The 17,088-nt window shown below is 37.7% G+C and overlaps 1 protein-coding gene and 1 pseudogene across 1 annotated transcript; both read left to right on the plus strand.

The window, feature by feature from the left end:
* Window positions 1-7,533: 7,533 nt before the first annotated feature.
* Window positions 7,534-8,781, plus strand: LOC115971590 (annotated as a pseudogene).
* A 5,675-nt stretch (window positions 8,782-14,456) lies between these two features.
* On the plus strand, window positions 14,457-16,505 carry LOC115972603. Its single transcript, XM_031092937.1, has 2 exons — window positions 14,457-14,566; window positions 15,227-16,505. The coding sequence occupies exon 2, from the start codon at window positions 15,263-15,265 to the stop codon at window positions 16,337-16,339; it is 1,077 nt and encodes a 358-aa protein (XP_030948797.1). The 5' UTR covers window positions 14,457-14,566; window positions 15,227-15,262; the 3' UTR covers window positions 16,340-16,505.
* Window positions 16,506-17,088: the final 583 nt, after the last annotated feature.

The raw sequence follows: 17,088 nt of genomic DNA on the forward strand, positions 1-17,088 counted from the left end.
ATAGCTGATGGTTTCAACATGCATGGGAATAGTCTAGGTTTTGTTTCAACCTCCAACATCTTTGTTCCTGGAGTCTTCCATGTACCTAACCTATCCTATAATTTGTGCTCTGTGGTACAATTAGCTGAACTAGGTTATCGCCTTATTTTTAACTATTCTGGATGTATTGTGCAAAATCCGAGGACGGGGCAGGAGCTTGGGACTGGTCCTAGAGTTGAGCGTATGTTTCCCGTGGACAATCTTCATCTTCCATCTGTTGCTCCTGTTTCTGTTGCTGCTACAGCTGCTGCATTTTCTTCCTTACCTTCTCTCGCACTTTGGCGTTCTTGTCTTGGTCATGCACCATCTTCTCAGGTACAACAGTTAGCGTCTAAGGGTCTGTTGGGTTCTGTGTCCAAAGACAATTTTGATTGTATTTCATGTCAGTTAGGAAAACAGCCAGTTTTGCCTTTTAATAACAGTGAATCCATTTCTAATAGTATTTTTGAGTTAATTCATTCTGATGTTTGGGGACCTTCTCCTGTTGCTAGTATTGGTGGATCTCGATATTTTGTTGTTTTTATTGATGATTATTCTCGTTATAGTTGAATCTTTCCTATGAAATCTCGTTCTGAAATTTTACCAATATATAACAACTTTGCAAAAATGGTTGAAACACAATTCTCCAAACGTAACAAAACTTTTCGATCTGATAATGCTGTTGAATATACTCAATATGCATTTCAAGTTCTGTTACATTCCTATGGCACTGTATATCATCTAACTTGCCCAGATACCTCTCAGCAAAATGGTCAAGCCGAAAGAAAACTTCGTCATATTCTTGACACTGTTCGTGCTCTTCTTCTTTCTGCCAAAGTTCCTGTCCCATTTTGGAGTGAAGCTGTTGTTCATGCTGTTTATGCAATTAATCGCATTCCAAGCGCTGTCATCCATAATCAAACTCCATATGAGCGTCTCTTTGGGTCACCCCCTGACTATCATCACCTTTGCTCATTTGGATCTGCTTGTTTCGTTCTTCTTCAGCCTCATGAGCACAACAAACTTGAGCCTCGATCTAGACTTTGTTGTTTCATTGGTTATGGCGAAACTCAAAAAGGGTATAGGTGTTATGATCCTGTCTCTCATCGTCTTCGTGTTTCTCGTAATTTTGTCTTTTGGAAACACCGATTATTTGTTGAACTCTCTCACTTTCGTTCTTCCCTAACTAACTCCTCTGTTTTAGAAATCTTTCCAGATTAGTCTCTTGTTCCTTCTACAAATACTTTTGATCCTCCTTTGGACTTCTCTCCAGATATTTTTGATACTTCTCCTAGACAGGTTGAAGATGAACAGGTTGATGACGAGCTACCCCACCTTGAGCCTGGGTCCCCTGCTCCTGCTCCGCCTGAAGATCCTCCACAAGACATTCCATCTCGCCACTCAACCCGGGTAAGATCCATTCCTACACATTTACTTGACTATCATTGTTACATTGCCCTTGCTACACTTCACAAGTCTCAAACCTATCGTGAGGCCTCCACTGACCCTTTATGGCAGATTGTAATGAAAGAGGAACTTGATGCATTAACCAAAAACCATACTTGGGATCTGGTTACTCTCCTTCCTAGACAGTCTGTGGTTGGTTGTAAGTGGATCTATAAGATCAAGACTCGCTCTGATGAGTCCATTGAGTGCTACAAGACTCATCTTGTTGAAAAAGGTTTCACATAGGAGTATGGGGTTGATTATGAAGAGACCTTTGCTTTAGTTGCTCGTATCTCATCTGTTCGTGCCCTCTTAGCTGTTGCTGCTGCTAGTAAATGAGATCTTTTTCAAATGGATGTTAAAAATGCTTTCCTTAATGGGGATCTGAGTGAAGAAGTCTATATGCAACCTCCTCCTGATCTCTCTGTTGAATCAAACAAGGTTTGTCATCTTTGACGTGCACTTTATGGTCTTAAACAAGCTCCACGAGTTTGGTTTGCCAAGTTCAGCTCCACTATCTTTCGCTTGGGTTACACTACTAGTCCGTATGACTCTGCCTTATTTCTTCGTCATACTGATAAAGGCACCATTTTGCTTCTTCTATATGTGGATGATATAATCATAACTGGTGATGACCTCAGTGACATTCAAGAACTTAAGGATTTTCTCAGTCAGCAGTTTGAGATGAAAGATCTTGGACATCTCAGCTATTTCTTGGGTCTTGAAATTACTCATCCCACAGATGGTCTTTATATTACTCAAGCCAAGTATGCTTCTGACCTTTTGTCTCAAGCTGGACTCACTGACAGCAAAACTGTTAACACTCCAGTTGAACTTAATGTGCATCTGACACCCTCAGGGGGGAAACCATTGTCTAATCCTTCTCTTTACAGATGATTGGTTGGCAGCCTAGTTTATCTCACAGTTACTCGTCCAAACATCTCCTATGCTGTTCATCAGGTGAGCCAGTACCTGTCTGCTCCACGATCAACTCACTATGCCGCTGTTCTGCGCATTCTTCGATACCTGAAGGATACCCTCTTCCATGGCCTTTTCTACTCAGCTCAGTCTCCTCTTGTACTCCGTGCATTCTCTGATGCTGATTGGGTAGGAGATCCCACTGATCGCAGGTCCACTACAGGTTATTACTTTCTCCTTGGTTCTTCTTTGATTTCTTGGCGAAGTAAGAAACAAACTTTTGTGGCCCGCTCCAGTACTGAAGCAGAATATCGTGCCCTTGCTGATACCACATCTGAGCTCCTTTGGCTACGATAACTTCTTAAGGATTTGGGTGTATCCACATCCTCTGCTACTCATCTTTATTGTGACAACCAGAGTGCCATTCATATTGCTCACAATGATGTCTTCCATGAACGGACTAAACACATCGAGATTAATTGCCATTTTATCCGTTATCATCTTACCTATGGTGCTCTCAAGCTTTTCTCCGTCTCCTCCAAAGATCAACTTGCAGATATCTTCACCAAGTCACTTCCTAAGGGACGCACTCGTGATTTGGTTGACAACCTCAAGCTGGTCTCACATCCACCTTGAGTTTGAGGGGGGCTATTAACGTATATTATGTTATGGGCCTTAGGCTCAACTAGGTTACTTGTATAGCACACTTATACTTGTACTACACTTTACTTGTACCGTATACATATGCCTCCTATATAAAGGCACTAATGTATATTCTTTGATTTCTGAAATACAATATAATGATTCAGTATTTCTAACATACATAATATGTCATGTTTCTACAATTTGAAGCTGTAAAACAATTGCTGAAATGCCTTGTAAATATGAATATTGGTATGTGAGACACAAAGACAAAACTAAATTGAAAAAGAAAAGCTTCAAGCTCTTTTTCCTTTAAGCAGCTTAATTTGGGATTTAATATTTCAACCCATCCTGTTTATCAACTTTTTTCGTGCATGCTTAATCTGTACAAATACCTTAAATTAGCAGGAGTTTGTTTGAGCCGATACAGTGGTTGATTAATTACTTTTTAAGTAGCTCTATTTTTGGATGCCAAAACAATCTACTTTCTAACAAAACTCAAGTAGCCTTATGGGAGTATCTAGTCATATAGCATAGTGGTTGATTAACATATATGATAAATCACACTAAAATTAATTTGGCTAAAATATCATTTTCGTCCTTAACTTTCACAAAAGTTCTGAACATTCACTACAACCACTTCATAGGACATGTAACTTAGCATACATTGTTCAAGCAACTCAACAAACAACCATTCAAAATGGAACTTTAGTAACTACTGCCCAAGATAATGTTATAATTCCGTGTGTACATTGTTAAGACAACGTTATAACTTATAATTCCTGTACTTTCATGACATAACATACTCAAAATGTATAGTATCCATGATTATCCATACAATCATAAAAAATATAATCATAAAAAACAACAAGTCATTGCCAATACATTACAAAGTTCATAACTAATATTGCCTACACAAAATAGATAGTATTTTAGTCATCTTGATCCCATTATTGATGTTAACATACGTGTAACAAAAACTATAGAGTAGACAAACTACATCCTTTCTTGGAGGAATTTCTTTTCCTCTTCCATTATTATCTTCTAATGATTTTTTTTTTTTTTTTTTTTTTTTTTGAGAAACATTCTGATGATATCTATTTGAATAAAAAAGAGCCACCAGGTCTAACATTGATTATAGCCAATAAATGTTCAGGTTTAATATTTTCATCATTTAGGAATAAATCCTTGGAAGTTCATGTGATAATAATATATTATTAACAAAACTCGAAGAAACCAGTAAATTCAACATCATATTAAAACAATTGTCGCATCTTCCAAAACGTTAAAAACTGAAAATAAATAACACTCCGGTTTGTTTTATATAATGATCTATTCGCACCTTAAATTAAAAATCTCTGCACATTTTGGTTGTCTACTCACATTTTGTGTCCCAGCTATTAAATGGATGGCAGATTTTGCTCCAAGTTCATTACTTTTATTAGAAAACATATAAGAGCATTTGCAGCAGTGGAGCTAAAAAACTATAATGCTATTTTAGCTCCACAAATATTGCAAAACAAGCTCACAGCAGTGGAGCCAAAGCCAAAATATTTGGCTGATTTGCTACAGTGCACATCTAAAGATAGATGTGCACTGTAGCGCTCATCTAAAAAAAAAAATAATTTTTTAAGCAGCAGCCCGATTAAAATAATCACTCCTTCCCCTTTTTTTTCATTCTTTTCTTTTCTATCTCCTTCACCGTCACTCTCAATCTCCTTCTCCCTCACTCTCATCTCCCAAATCACTCCTGCCTCACTCATCACCGTCGCCGCCACAGACCAGCCCAGCCCACGCCGTCCCTCGCCATCCCAACCCAGCCCAGCCCACACCGTCCCAGCCGCATCTCCCTCACTCCTCTCTCTCACCCATCGCACTCATCTCTCTCACCCATCGCCGTCCCAGACCAGCCCTCGCCAACTCCGTCGGTCGCTGTCCAGCCCAAACCAGCCCATGTCGTCGCCGTCCCAGACCAGCCCAGCCCACGCCGTCCGTCGCCGCATCTCCCTTACTCATCTCCCTCACTCATCGCACTCCAGCTCATCTCCCTCACTCATCACCGTCGCCGTCCGTCGCCGTCGCAAGCTCTCATCTCACTCATCAAGCTCTCCACGTCGTCGCTGTCCAAGCCCAGCCCACGCCGTTGCCGTCGTCGTCGTCGTCCCAGCCGATCCACTTCAGGTCAGTGCTCTCTCTTTTCTTTTGTAGTGAATTTTTTCATAGCTTAATTTTTCTGGGTTATTGTGATTTTGTGGTCTCTGTATTTGGGATTTTTTGTTTGGGAATTTTCTGTTATTTTGTTGCGTGGATTCTGTGCTCTCTGTATTGGGAATTTTCTGTTTGCAGGAATTGGTTGTGTGGATTATGTGGTCTTTGTATTGGAAATTTTGTGTTTTGGAAATTTTCTGTTATTTTGTTGTGTGGATTCTGTGCACTCTGTATTGGGAATTTTCTGTTTGCAGGAATTGATTGTGTGGATTATGTGGGCTCTGAATTGAGAATTTTCTATTTGCAGAAATTTCTTGTCTGGATAATGTGATTTCTGTAATTTGTGCGGGAAAGATTTTATGTTTTGTTGTTAGTGTAATTTGTTGTGTTGCACAGAGCCAGAGTTACATATGGGTGATCTCTGTAAATTGTTGTGTTGCACAAAACCTGATCTCTGTAAATTATTGTGTTGCACAAAACCATATTACTGTGTTGCATAAAACCACATGAATGTATTGGTTCACTGTAATTTATTGTGTGGTATCTATAATTTTTCTATAAATGTAATATAAATGTCTCTGTAATATAAATGTAAGTTTGTTGTGTAATTTATCTATGTAATTTGTTGTATCGATATAAATGTTAGTTTGGAATTTTCTGTGTGCAGGGAAGTTTATATATATTTTTTCTAATTTTATGGAGTCACGTAGGGACACAGAGTTACATAGAGACCTAACATTTATCACGGGTATCATGAACGGGGATATAGAAATTGACTCTCAATTTTTGGGAACGTCTCAAAATACACCTACGTCAGTTTCTGATTCTCCACCTCCACCACCACCACAAGTTGAAAATACGTCTTCTACAAAAGGAAAACGGGGCTCTAATTTTACTGTAGAGGAAGATAAACTTTTAGTGGCAGCATGGCTCAATACTAGTGTTGATGCCATAAGCAGTAATGAACAAACCCAAAATACCTTTCGTCAAAAAGTTTGGGAATATTTTATGTTGTACAATACATCCGGTACCACACGCACTGTTATCTCCTTACTAAGTCGTTGGGGTACGATTAGTGAAAAGACAAATAAGTTTGCTGGGTGTATGGCTCAAATTAACACACTTCATCAAAGTGGTATAACCGAAGAAGATAAGGTATAAATTATATTACAATAGTGTTAAAATGTTCATTCACCAATAGTTTGAAAATATTAATTATGTTATATTTGTTTTAATTTTTTTTTTTAGATTATCAATGCGAAGGCTTTGTATTTAGAGAAGTACAAGAAACCCTTTCTTCTTGATCATTGTTGGCTCATGTTAAAGGACCAACCAAAGTTTGCCGATCCTAATAATGCTAGATCAAGATCATATGTGCCTCCAACTTCAGAGGCAATATCTATTAGTGAAGGGGATTGTGGGTCCGGACTTGGTGACACTTCTAACTTGGAGAGACCTATTGGTAGGAAGGCCAAAAAGGCCATCCGAAAGAACAAAGCCGCCGGAAAAGATGTAGGGGAATATTTGAACAAAAAATTAAAATTGATTGAGGATGTAACTCGGTTGGAAGAGGAAAAAATGTCTTTTGAGAGGGAAAAACTTGCAATTGAAAAGGCAAGTAGGGAAGAAAAACTTAAGATTGAGAGGGAAAGAATGATTATTGAGAAGAAAAAATGTGAGCGAGAAGAAAGGTTAGAGGAAGAGAGAATCATGATGATAGATACAAGTGGCTTAACCGGAGCACAAAAAGCTTTTTATGAACAACTCCAAGAGGAAATCATGGCAAAACGAAGATCATGTAATTAATGAGTTTAATTGTATTTTGGATGTAGTTTAGACTTTTATGTATTTTGTAGTGGTTTATGTATTTTGTAGTGGCTTATGTCACTTGATGAATTATCTTAAACTATATGTATGTATTTGTGTTATGACTTGAAGTGCAATCTAGCAAAGACTTTGAAGTGCCATCTTTTTTATCTTTTGTTAAGTTCTATTTGATCTTGTGATAGGCATTGATATGATTCTTTAATTCAATGAAATTATTATTTGATCAATTATGAGTATTACAGCCACTATGGAGTGCCTAGTATCATATGCTTGGTTTTGAGATGACAGGTCTTAGAATAAATCTATGAACAATGAGCATCCATAGTATTTCCAAGTTTTTTATTTTTAGATGTATGTGTTTGTGTTGTGATTTGTGCATGAATTAGTTATATTTATTTTAATGTAGTTTATGTCACTTAATTTTAATCTTGCATCTATAGTAATAATTGATTTTCAATTGTCTTGAAGGTTGCATCCATGAATCACTTTGTGATTCGCAAGTTCCTTTTTGATGACTTAGATGAAGATGAGATAATCGAAGAACTTGTTATGGAAGCATCACAACCTAAGCGTCGTCGTCGTTCTATCCAACGTAATCATTTGGTAGGCCATAAGAGGCTTTTTCTTGATTATTTTGCTCCCACACCAATATATCCACCTACTTTATTTCGTAGGAGATTTCGAATGAAGCGTTCTCTTTTTCTTCGTATTCAATCTCAAGTTGAAGCTCATGACTCTTATTTTGTCCAAAAAAGAAATAGTGCTAACAAACTTGGTTTATCTTCATTGCAAAAGATAACTGCTGCACTTAGAATGCTTGCGTATGGAGTATCAGGTGATTTGATAGATGAATATGTGCGGATTGGAGAAACTACTGCATTAGAAAGTTTGAAAAAATTTGTTACTGCGGTAATTGATGTGTTCTCTAAAGAATACTTGAGAAAGCCAAACAATAAAGATATTGCTAGATTGTTAGCTCACAGCGAACGTCGAGGTTTTCCAGGTATGTTAGGTTCAATTGATTGCATGCATTGGAAGTGGAAAAATTGTCCATCTGCATGGAAATGTCAATATTGTGGTCATATTCGTGAGCCTACTATTATTTTGGAGGCAGTAGCATCATATGATCTTTGGATATAGCATGCATTTTTTGGATTACCTAGGTCAAATAATGATATTAATGTGTTAGAGTGATCTCATGTATTTAATGCATTGGCTGAAGGACGTGCTCCTACAATACAGTACTCAATTAATGGTCTTGACTACACTATAGGATATTACCTTGCTGATGGTATATATCCAAAGTGGGTAACATTTGTGAAAACAATCCCAGCTCCACAAGGACATAAGTATAAATTATTTGCAGCAACCCAAGAGGCGTATAGGAAGGATGTTGAGCGTGCATTTGGAGTGCTTCAAGCACGTTTTGCAATTGTCCGTGGACCTGCACGATTTTTTCATCTTGAAACACTCAAAAAGATCATGAAAGCGTGCATAATTCTCCATAATATGATTGTTGAAGATGAGCGAGAAGATGAGCAGGATGATAATGAAGTGGTAGATTTGGATTATGAACAAAATGATGGAGTGGATAATCCTCCTCTGCAAATGTTACGTGAACAAAGTGATGAATTTTTGTCATACATTGAGAGGCATGGACGCATTAGAGACCGAGAAATCCATTTTCAACTCCAGTCGGACCTTATTGAACATTTATGGTAATTGCAAAGCGAGTCGTAGGAACTTTCTTTTTTGTATGTGGGTTTAGTATGAGTCATAAGAACTTGTGCGAGTGTGTGAGTTTTATTGTAATTTGGTTTGAATTATGTATGTGAGCAAATCTATGGACTACATTGTTCTTGCTATGATATGTATTTTATTTTCTATGTTTTCTTATAAATCTATGGACTACATTATAAAGTTCCTTCATTTCATAGTTCACATTATTTTAAGGTTGCTTCCGGATAATTGAGACGATAATACGTTATCATGATAATTGAAAAATTGTTTTACTAAAAAAAAAATGTATGAGTATAATTTGGGGTTAAAAAAAAAATATAACACTAGACGATTATTTGCTATCACGCGGCGGCGGCGGCGGCGGCGGAAAAAGAGTCATCGGTGGCGGTGGTGGCGGCGACGGCGACGACGGCGGTGGAAAAAAAGTCGTCGGCGATGGCGGCGGCGGCGGTGGCGGTTGAAGGTGGTTGTGGTTGTTGTTTATTGTATAAGATATATTATTTTATTGTAGTGGATATATTATTTTATTGTAATGGATATATTATTTTATTGTGATGTTTATATTATTTTATTGTGTTAAAAGCTAAAATAGATCCACTGCTGCAGCATGTATGTAGGTAAAATAGATAAAGTAACTTTTGGTGGAGCTAAAAAGCTAAATTTTTAGCTCCACTGCTGTGGATGCTCTAACCAAGCCAATACCAATAACAATAATAGTACAAGTAACAACATAATAATAGGAAAAAATTGCTGAAGAGAATAAAAAAGGTGCTGGATTTTCATTTCACAAAAGAAACTGTACATGTAGTCTGTACAAGAGGACTACTTAAGAGCCACAAAAGTTGGCAGTATGAAACCATAAAAAAGAACCAAGGGAAAATGAAGAGCAGCAAACAATTATAAGTCCTGCATGACCAAAAATGATTGTTCAAATTCAATAGCTAAAACTGCATGGGAGGTGAACCAGAAGTTGTCCTAACTAGTCATCAGGGAGAGAGAGAGGATCCACATTGCAAGACAGATGTGGAAAATACCAGAATGGATCAAATATGGAATCATTTGGCATATGATTTACCGAGAAAGACATATAATCTCTTTTATCTAAGTGTGTATCTGCGATTGCTGCTTCTAAGTTCGTATATGCAATTAGAAGGTTGTTGGATACCTGTCCATCAGGTTAGGTCGCAAGATCCTAAGCCCATTGAAGGACCCAAAAACAGTGCGTGATCTGCAATATTCACCACCATCTTCCGTTGCAAGTGCACAAAATTTATGTTCCATGAATGGTAATGAAGATACAACCATCATCAGGCGCTGTCCATCAGAAACTAAACGTTGAACTCCACTATTTATATCCGTTTATGGATCACGTCCTACGTTTAGCAGGGTCACGTGAAGATGAGGACTCATATGTGGTACTCTAATTTCAGCCTCACTAGTTAAAACATATATCTTACCCTTGAAGACAACTGCATCTCGAATCCTCCAATCAATGTTGCCAAAATCAAATCGAGTCCAGTTGGTCTGTGTGGATCTACCAACTTGGAAAACTGGCAGGAATTGGCAAAAGGCTATGAGCACAAACTCTGACACGGGCGGAGCAACAGAAGCTAGGATGACACGAGCAAGGATGACACAATTATAAAATTCTGGAGGTTCAAGGAAACGAAGTTCATGTCTTGCAAAAGGATGTAGTAGCCAAAGTTGAGAATCTTCCCTCCTGTTCCTCTTGTCCCGAAACACCAAGTACCCACAAGTGAATCCAAAACATTCATGTTGTTGGCTTAGAGGGCTGGGCAGTATTGCCTTGTACAAACTTTGATCAAAGATGCTGTTATTTTTAATGCAGGTTTTTCTCCATTATCACATGCTTGTGCATGCAAGACATTTGCACTTAGTAATATATTAAGCTATATATATGTGGGGGCAACATCGATCAATCAGTTTTGAGTGTTTTCTGTAACTTATTTATAAGTGCAAAGTCACACACATATACAGATACTTGAAACAAGCTTTATGGTGCAAGACATGATAAAATCGATTATTGAGTTGCAATTTTTTTTTCTATTCCAAAAGAAACATATCCAAAGTATATAGAAAGAGTTTACTACTACTACTACTAACTGCATTGTAACGCACAACTACAGAAAATTTTCACAATAAACGCAGGATATATCTACTCATTCAAACATTTCTTGAAACATATACACAAGCAACTTTCTCATACATGCACGGCTTCTGCTATATCCACGTAGGTATAAAAACCCATATTCATTTAATGGCAGAAAGGAACATACATAAATATCGTATAACTCCCTTGAAGATCAAATCCATTTGGTTGCCAAAACTTATATATTTCTTGAAATTGAAGGATTAACCCATAAACTTAAATCTAAATTAGTTCATTATTTGGAACACAAGAAAAGCAAAACTTACCAGCCCATAAGCCTTGAAACAGTGAAAGAACGGGGTGCGTTCTAAGGGGAAATGAAAGAGAATTTACTTAAGAAACTCTCTTGGAAAGAAAAGGAAGAGAGAGAGAGAGAGAGAGAGAGAATTCCAGAGAGAAAAGTGAGAGAGCTACATCTTATTTCATGAAATATGCAATTGATTACAATTACAAGTGTTAGAAATACAGAGTGATTGTATTGTATTTCTTGAATAAAAGAATATACATCAGAGCCTTTATATAGGAGGCATATGTGTGCGGTACAAGTAAAGTGTACTATACAAGTAACCTAACTGGGCCTAAAGCCCATTAACATAATATACACTAACAGCCCCCCTCAAACTCAAGGTGGATGTGAGACCAACTTGAGGTTGTCAACTAAATCACGAGTGCGTCTCTTAGGAAGTGACTTGGTGAAGATATCTGCAAGTTGATCTTTGGAGGAGACAGAGAAGAGCTTAAGAGCACCATGGACAAGATGATAACGGATAAAGTGACAATCAATCTCGATGTGTTTAGTCCGTTCATGAAAGACATCATTGTGAGCAATATGAATGGCACTCTGGTTGTCACAATAAAGGGGAGTAGCAGAGGAGGTGGAAACACCCAAATCCTTAAGAAGCCATCGTAGCCAAAGGAGCTCAGATGTGGTATCAGCAAGGGCACGATATTCTGCTTCAGTACTTGAGCGGGCCACAAAAGTTTGTTTCTTACTTCGCCAAGAAATCAAAGAAGAACCAAGGAGAAAACAATAACCTGTAGTGGACCTGCGATCAGTAGGATCTCCTGCCCAATCAGCATCAGAGAATGCACGGAGTACAAGAGGAGACTAAGCTGAGTAGAAAAGGCCATGAAAAAGGGTACCCTTCAAGTATCGAAGAATGCGCAAAACAGCAGCATAGTGAGTTGATCGTGGAGCAGACAAATACTGGCTCACCTGATGAACAGCATAGGAGATGTTTGGACGAGTAACTGTGAGATAAACTAAGCTGCCAACCAATCGTCTGTAAAGAGAAGGATTAGACAATGGTTTTCCCCCCGAGGGTGTCAGATGCGCATTAAGTTCAACTGGAGTGTCAACAGTCTTGCTGTCAGTAAGTCCAGCTTGAGACAACAGGTCAGAAGCATACTTAGCTTGAGTAATATAAAGACCATTTGTGGAATGAGTAATTTCAAGACCCAAGAAATAGCTGAGATGTCCAAGATCTTTCATCTCAAACTGCTGACTGAGAAAATCCTTGAGTTCTTGAATGCCACTGAGGTCATCACCAGTTATGATCATATCATCCACATATAGAAGAAGCAAAATAGTGCCTTTATCAGTACGACGAAAAAATAATGCAGAATCATACGGACTGGCAGTGTAACCCAAGCGAAAGATAGTGGAGCTGAACTTGGCAAACCAAGCTCGAGGGGCTTGTTTAAGACCATAAAGCGCACGTCGAAGATGACAAACCTTGTTTGATTCAACAGAGAGACCAGGAGGAGGTTGCATATAGACTTCTTCACTCAGATCCCCATTAAGGAAGGCATTTTTAACATCCATCTGAAAAAGATCCCATTTACTAGCAGCAGCAACAGCTAAGAGAGCACGAACAGATGAGATACGAGCAACTGGAGCAAAAGTCTCTTCATAATCAATCCCATACTCTTGTGTAAAACCTTTGGCAACAAGACGAGCCTTGTAGCGCTCAACGGATCCATCAGAGCGAGCCTTGATCTTATAGATCCACTTGCAACCAACCACAGACTGTCCAGGAGGAAGAGTAACCAGATCCCAAGTATGGTTTTTGGTTAATGCATCAAGTTCCTCTTTCATTGCAATCTGCCATAAAGGGTCAGTAGAGGCCTCACGATAGGTTTGAGGCTCGTGAAGTGTAGCAAGGGCAGTGTAACAATGATAGTCAAGTAAATGTGGAGGAATGGACCTTACCCGGGTTGAGTGGCGAGGTGGAATGTCTTGTGGAGGATCTTCAGGCAGAGCAGGAGCAGGGGACCCAGGCTCAAGGTGGGGTAGCTCGTCATCAACATGTTCATCTTCAACCTGTCTAGGAGAAGCATCAAAAATATCTGGAGAGAAGTCCAAAGAAGGATCAAAAGTATTTGTAGAAGGAACAAGAGACTCATCTGGAAAGATTTCTAAAACAGAGGAGTTAGTCAAGGAAGAACGAAAGTGAGAGAGTCCAACAAACAATCGGTGTTCCCAAAAGACAACATTACGAGAAACACGAAGACGATGAGAGACAGGATCATAACACCTATACCCCTTTTGAGTTTCGCCATAACCAAGGAAACAACAAAGTCTAGATCGAGGCTCAAGTTATATCTGTAAAGCTTATTGGCCAAAATAACTCATTAATTGTCCTTTCTTGTAATTTAAACTAAGATAGATATATCTTGCTAAGGTGATTACTTCATTAATCTTGTAGATATTAGAACAAAATCAAACATTGTAAAATTAAGCGTGTATCTAATGTTATATTATTTAAAATTATAACTTACAAGATAATTTATAAGCGGTTAGATTCAAGGAAACAAAATTGATTGTAAATAAACTCTCTTAATTCACAGTTAAAAAGTGGAGAATCTTGTTCTAAAGAAAGACAAAGCTAAAGGGGAGAATCTTGTTCGAAAGAAAGACAAAGCTAAAGAGGAGAATCTTGTTCGAAAGAAAGACAAAGCTAACCAGCATTTTAGAACCTATTAAGCAATGTTAGAGAAACAAACCTTTTATCACAACATGTTAAGAGAGCAAATTATAATTTGAGCAATATGGCTTTTCTATATGCCCACCGCTACACAATTTTTTATATACGCCAAATCGATCATTGTGGAAGATTTTGTGTCACTTGATTTAATGCTATTTATTAGTTATATAGTTGACATGCAACAGAAATATAGACGCACCACCAAAACAAAACAAAAAAATTGTTCATAGTTTGATTTATAATTAACACAGAATTTCGAAGTAGATGCAATTCTTTTAATCAAAGAGTAATCCTTATAGTTATAACAAATCAAGAAGAGTCAAGTTAGATATTAGTTATAACATTGCAAGAGTGGACCCAAGTTAGTTTAAATTACAAGAAAGGACAATTAGTGAGCTAATTTGGCCAATAAGAGCCTTACAGATATAAATACTTGTAATTGTAATCAATTGCATATTTCATGAAATAAGATATAACTCTCTCACTTTTCTCTCTGGAATTCTCTCTTTTTTCCTTTTCTCTTCAAGAGAGTTTCTTGACTAAGTAAATTCTCTTTCATTTCTTCTTAGAACCCAGCCGGTTCTTTTACTGTTTCAAGGCTTCTGGACTGGTATGTTTTGCTTTTCTTGTGTTCCAAATAATGAACTAAGTTAGATTTAAGTTTATGGATCCTTTGAATTTCAAGAAATATATACGTTTTGGCAACCAAATGGATTTGATCTTCAAGAAAGATATACGATATTTATGCATGTTTGTTCCTTTCTGCCATCAAATGAATATGGGTTTTTATACCTACGTGGAAATAGTAGAAGCCGTGCATGCATGAGAAAGTTTTTTGTGTATATGTTTCAAGAAATGTTTGAATGAATAGATATATCCTATCTTTATTTTGAAAATTTTCTGTAGTTGTGCGTTACAATACAGTTAGTAGTAGTAGTAGTAGTAGTAACTCTTTCTATATACCTTCGATAAGTTTCTTTAGGAATAGAAAATAAAAATTACAACTCAATAATCAATATTATCATATCTTGCACCATAGAGCATGTTCTAAGTATCTGTATATGTGTGTAACTTTTCACTTAGAAATAAGATACAGAAAACACTCAAACTGATTGATGTTTCCCCCACATATAGCTTAATATGTTATTAAGTGTAAATGTCTTGCATGCACAAGCATGTGATAACGGAGAAAAACCTGCATTAAAAATAACAGCATAGTGTTTAGAATCCAAAACCATAAATCTAATCCATATTTTCTATTTGTGCAAAGACTGCAAAGGTAGGATTGGAATTGGTAGAGCCTGGAATGAAGAAGATAAAGATGGAGGGATGGTCAGATCTTCCTCACGAATTGCTTTATGAGATAACCAAGAAGTCACTGAGTGTTATAGACTATCTCATCTTAGGCTCTGTCTGTAGAGGATGGAAGTCATTTGCTGAAGAGTACAAGAAAGAGTTTCTGGCATCCCAACCTCCACTTGCTCTCTTCTTCTCGTCGAAGGCTATTTCTTTCTATAGCATCTTTGATCAAAGGTTGTACAAGGTATTACTGCCCAGCCCTATAAGCAACCAAAACAGATGTTTTGGGTTCACTTGTGGGTACTTGGTGTTTCTAGACAAGAAGAATAGGAGAGAAGATTCTCAACTTTGGCTGCTGCATCCTTTCACAAGACATGAACTTCGTTTCCGTGAACCTCCAAAACCTTATAATCGTGTCATCCTAGCTTCTGTAGCTACTCCGGTGCCAGAGTTTTTGCTAGTAGCCTTTTGCCAATTCCTGCCATGTTTCCAAGTTTGTAGATCCACACAGACCAATTGGACTCAATTTGATCTTAACAACATTCCTTTTCCTTGGAGGATTCGAGATGCAATTGTGTTCAAGGGTAAGATATATGTTTTAACTAGTGAGGCTGAAATTGGAGTACTACATCTGAGTCCTCATCTTCATGTGACCCTGCTAAACGTAGGACATGGTCCACATATGGATATGAATCGTGGAGTTCAGTGCTTAGTTTCTGATGGACAGCACCTGATGATGGTTGTATCTTCAATAGCATCCATCCAACATACAGTTTACGAGCTAAATTTTGTGCACATGGAATGGATGATGATGGTGAATTTTGCAGATCAAGCACTGTTTTTGGGTCGTTCAATGGGCTCAGGATTTTGCAACATAACCAGATGGGAAGGTAGGCAACAACCTTCTAATTGCATATACGAACTTGGAAGCCGCAATCGCAGATACATTGTAAGTTTCTTGGATGGTAGACATCATATGTTTTCCCAGGGAAACCATATGCCTAATGATTCCCTTTTTGATCCATTCTGGTATTTCCCACATCTGTCTTACAATGTGGATTCTCTGTGTCTCTCTGATGACTAGTTAGGACAACTTCTGGTTCACTTCCCATGCAATTTTAGCTATTGAACAATAATTTGGACATGCAGTTCTTATAATTGTTTGCTGCTCTTCATTTTCGATTTTCCCTTAGTTCTTTTTGATGGTTTCAAACTGCCAACTGTTGTGGCTCTTAAGAAGTCCTCTTGTACAGTACACAGTACATATTACATGTGCAGTTTCTTTTGTGAGATGAAAATCCAACACCTTTTTTATCCTCTTCAGCAAATTTTTTCCGATAATATTGTTACTTCTACTATTATTAATGTTATTGGTATTGGCTTGGTTCTATGTTTTATAATAAAATTAATGAACTTGGAACAAAATCTACCATCCATTTAATAGCTGGGACACACATAAAAATGTGAGCAGAGAACCAAAATGTGCAGGGATTTTTAATTTAATGTGCGAATAGATCATTACAATGGAAACTTTTTTCTTTTCTTTTTTGACTATCTGGAAAGTGTGAGTGTGACAATTGTTTAATATATATGATGGCACCTTAATTTTTGCCTGTGTGGTGTGGTGGCATGAGCCGATAGTAGAGAGAAATGCATGGTAAATGGCATGTTAAATGCTTCTTCCTTCACTGTCACAGTCGCTGAAACTAAACTATATATACTCCAAGTATTAATGGAACCAAAATAAACAAAATTTCTAGTATCAATGGGCGAAATTTAATCCCTTCTTGCACCACTTTCATCATTATTCATTGCCACCACGGCTGTGGTGTG

The sequence above is a fragment of the Quercus lobata genome, chromosome 2 (genome assembly GCF_001633185.2).
Source record: "Quercus lobata isolate SW786 chromosome 2, ValleyOak3.0 Primary Assembly, whole genome shotgun sequence".
Classification (NCBI taxonomy): Eukaryota; Viridiplantae; Streptophyta; class Magnoliopsida; order Fagales; family Fagaceae; genus Quercus; species Quercus lobata.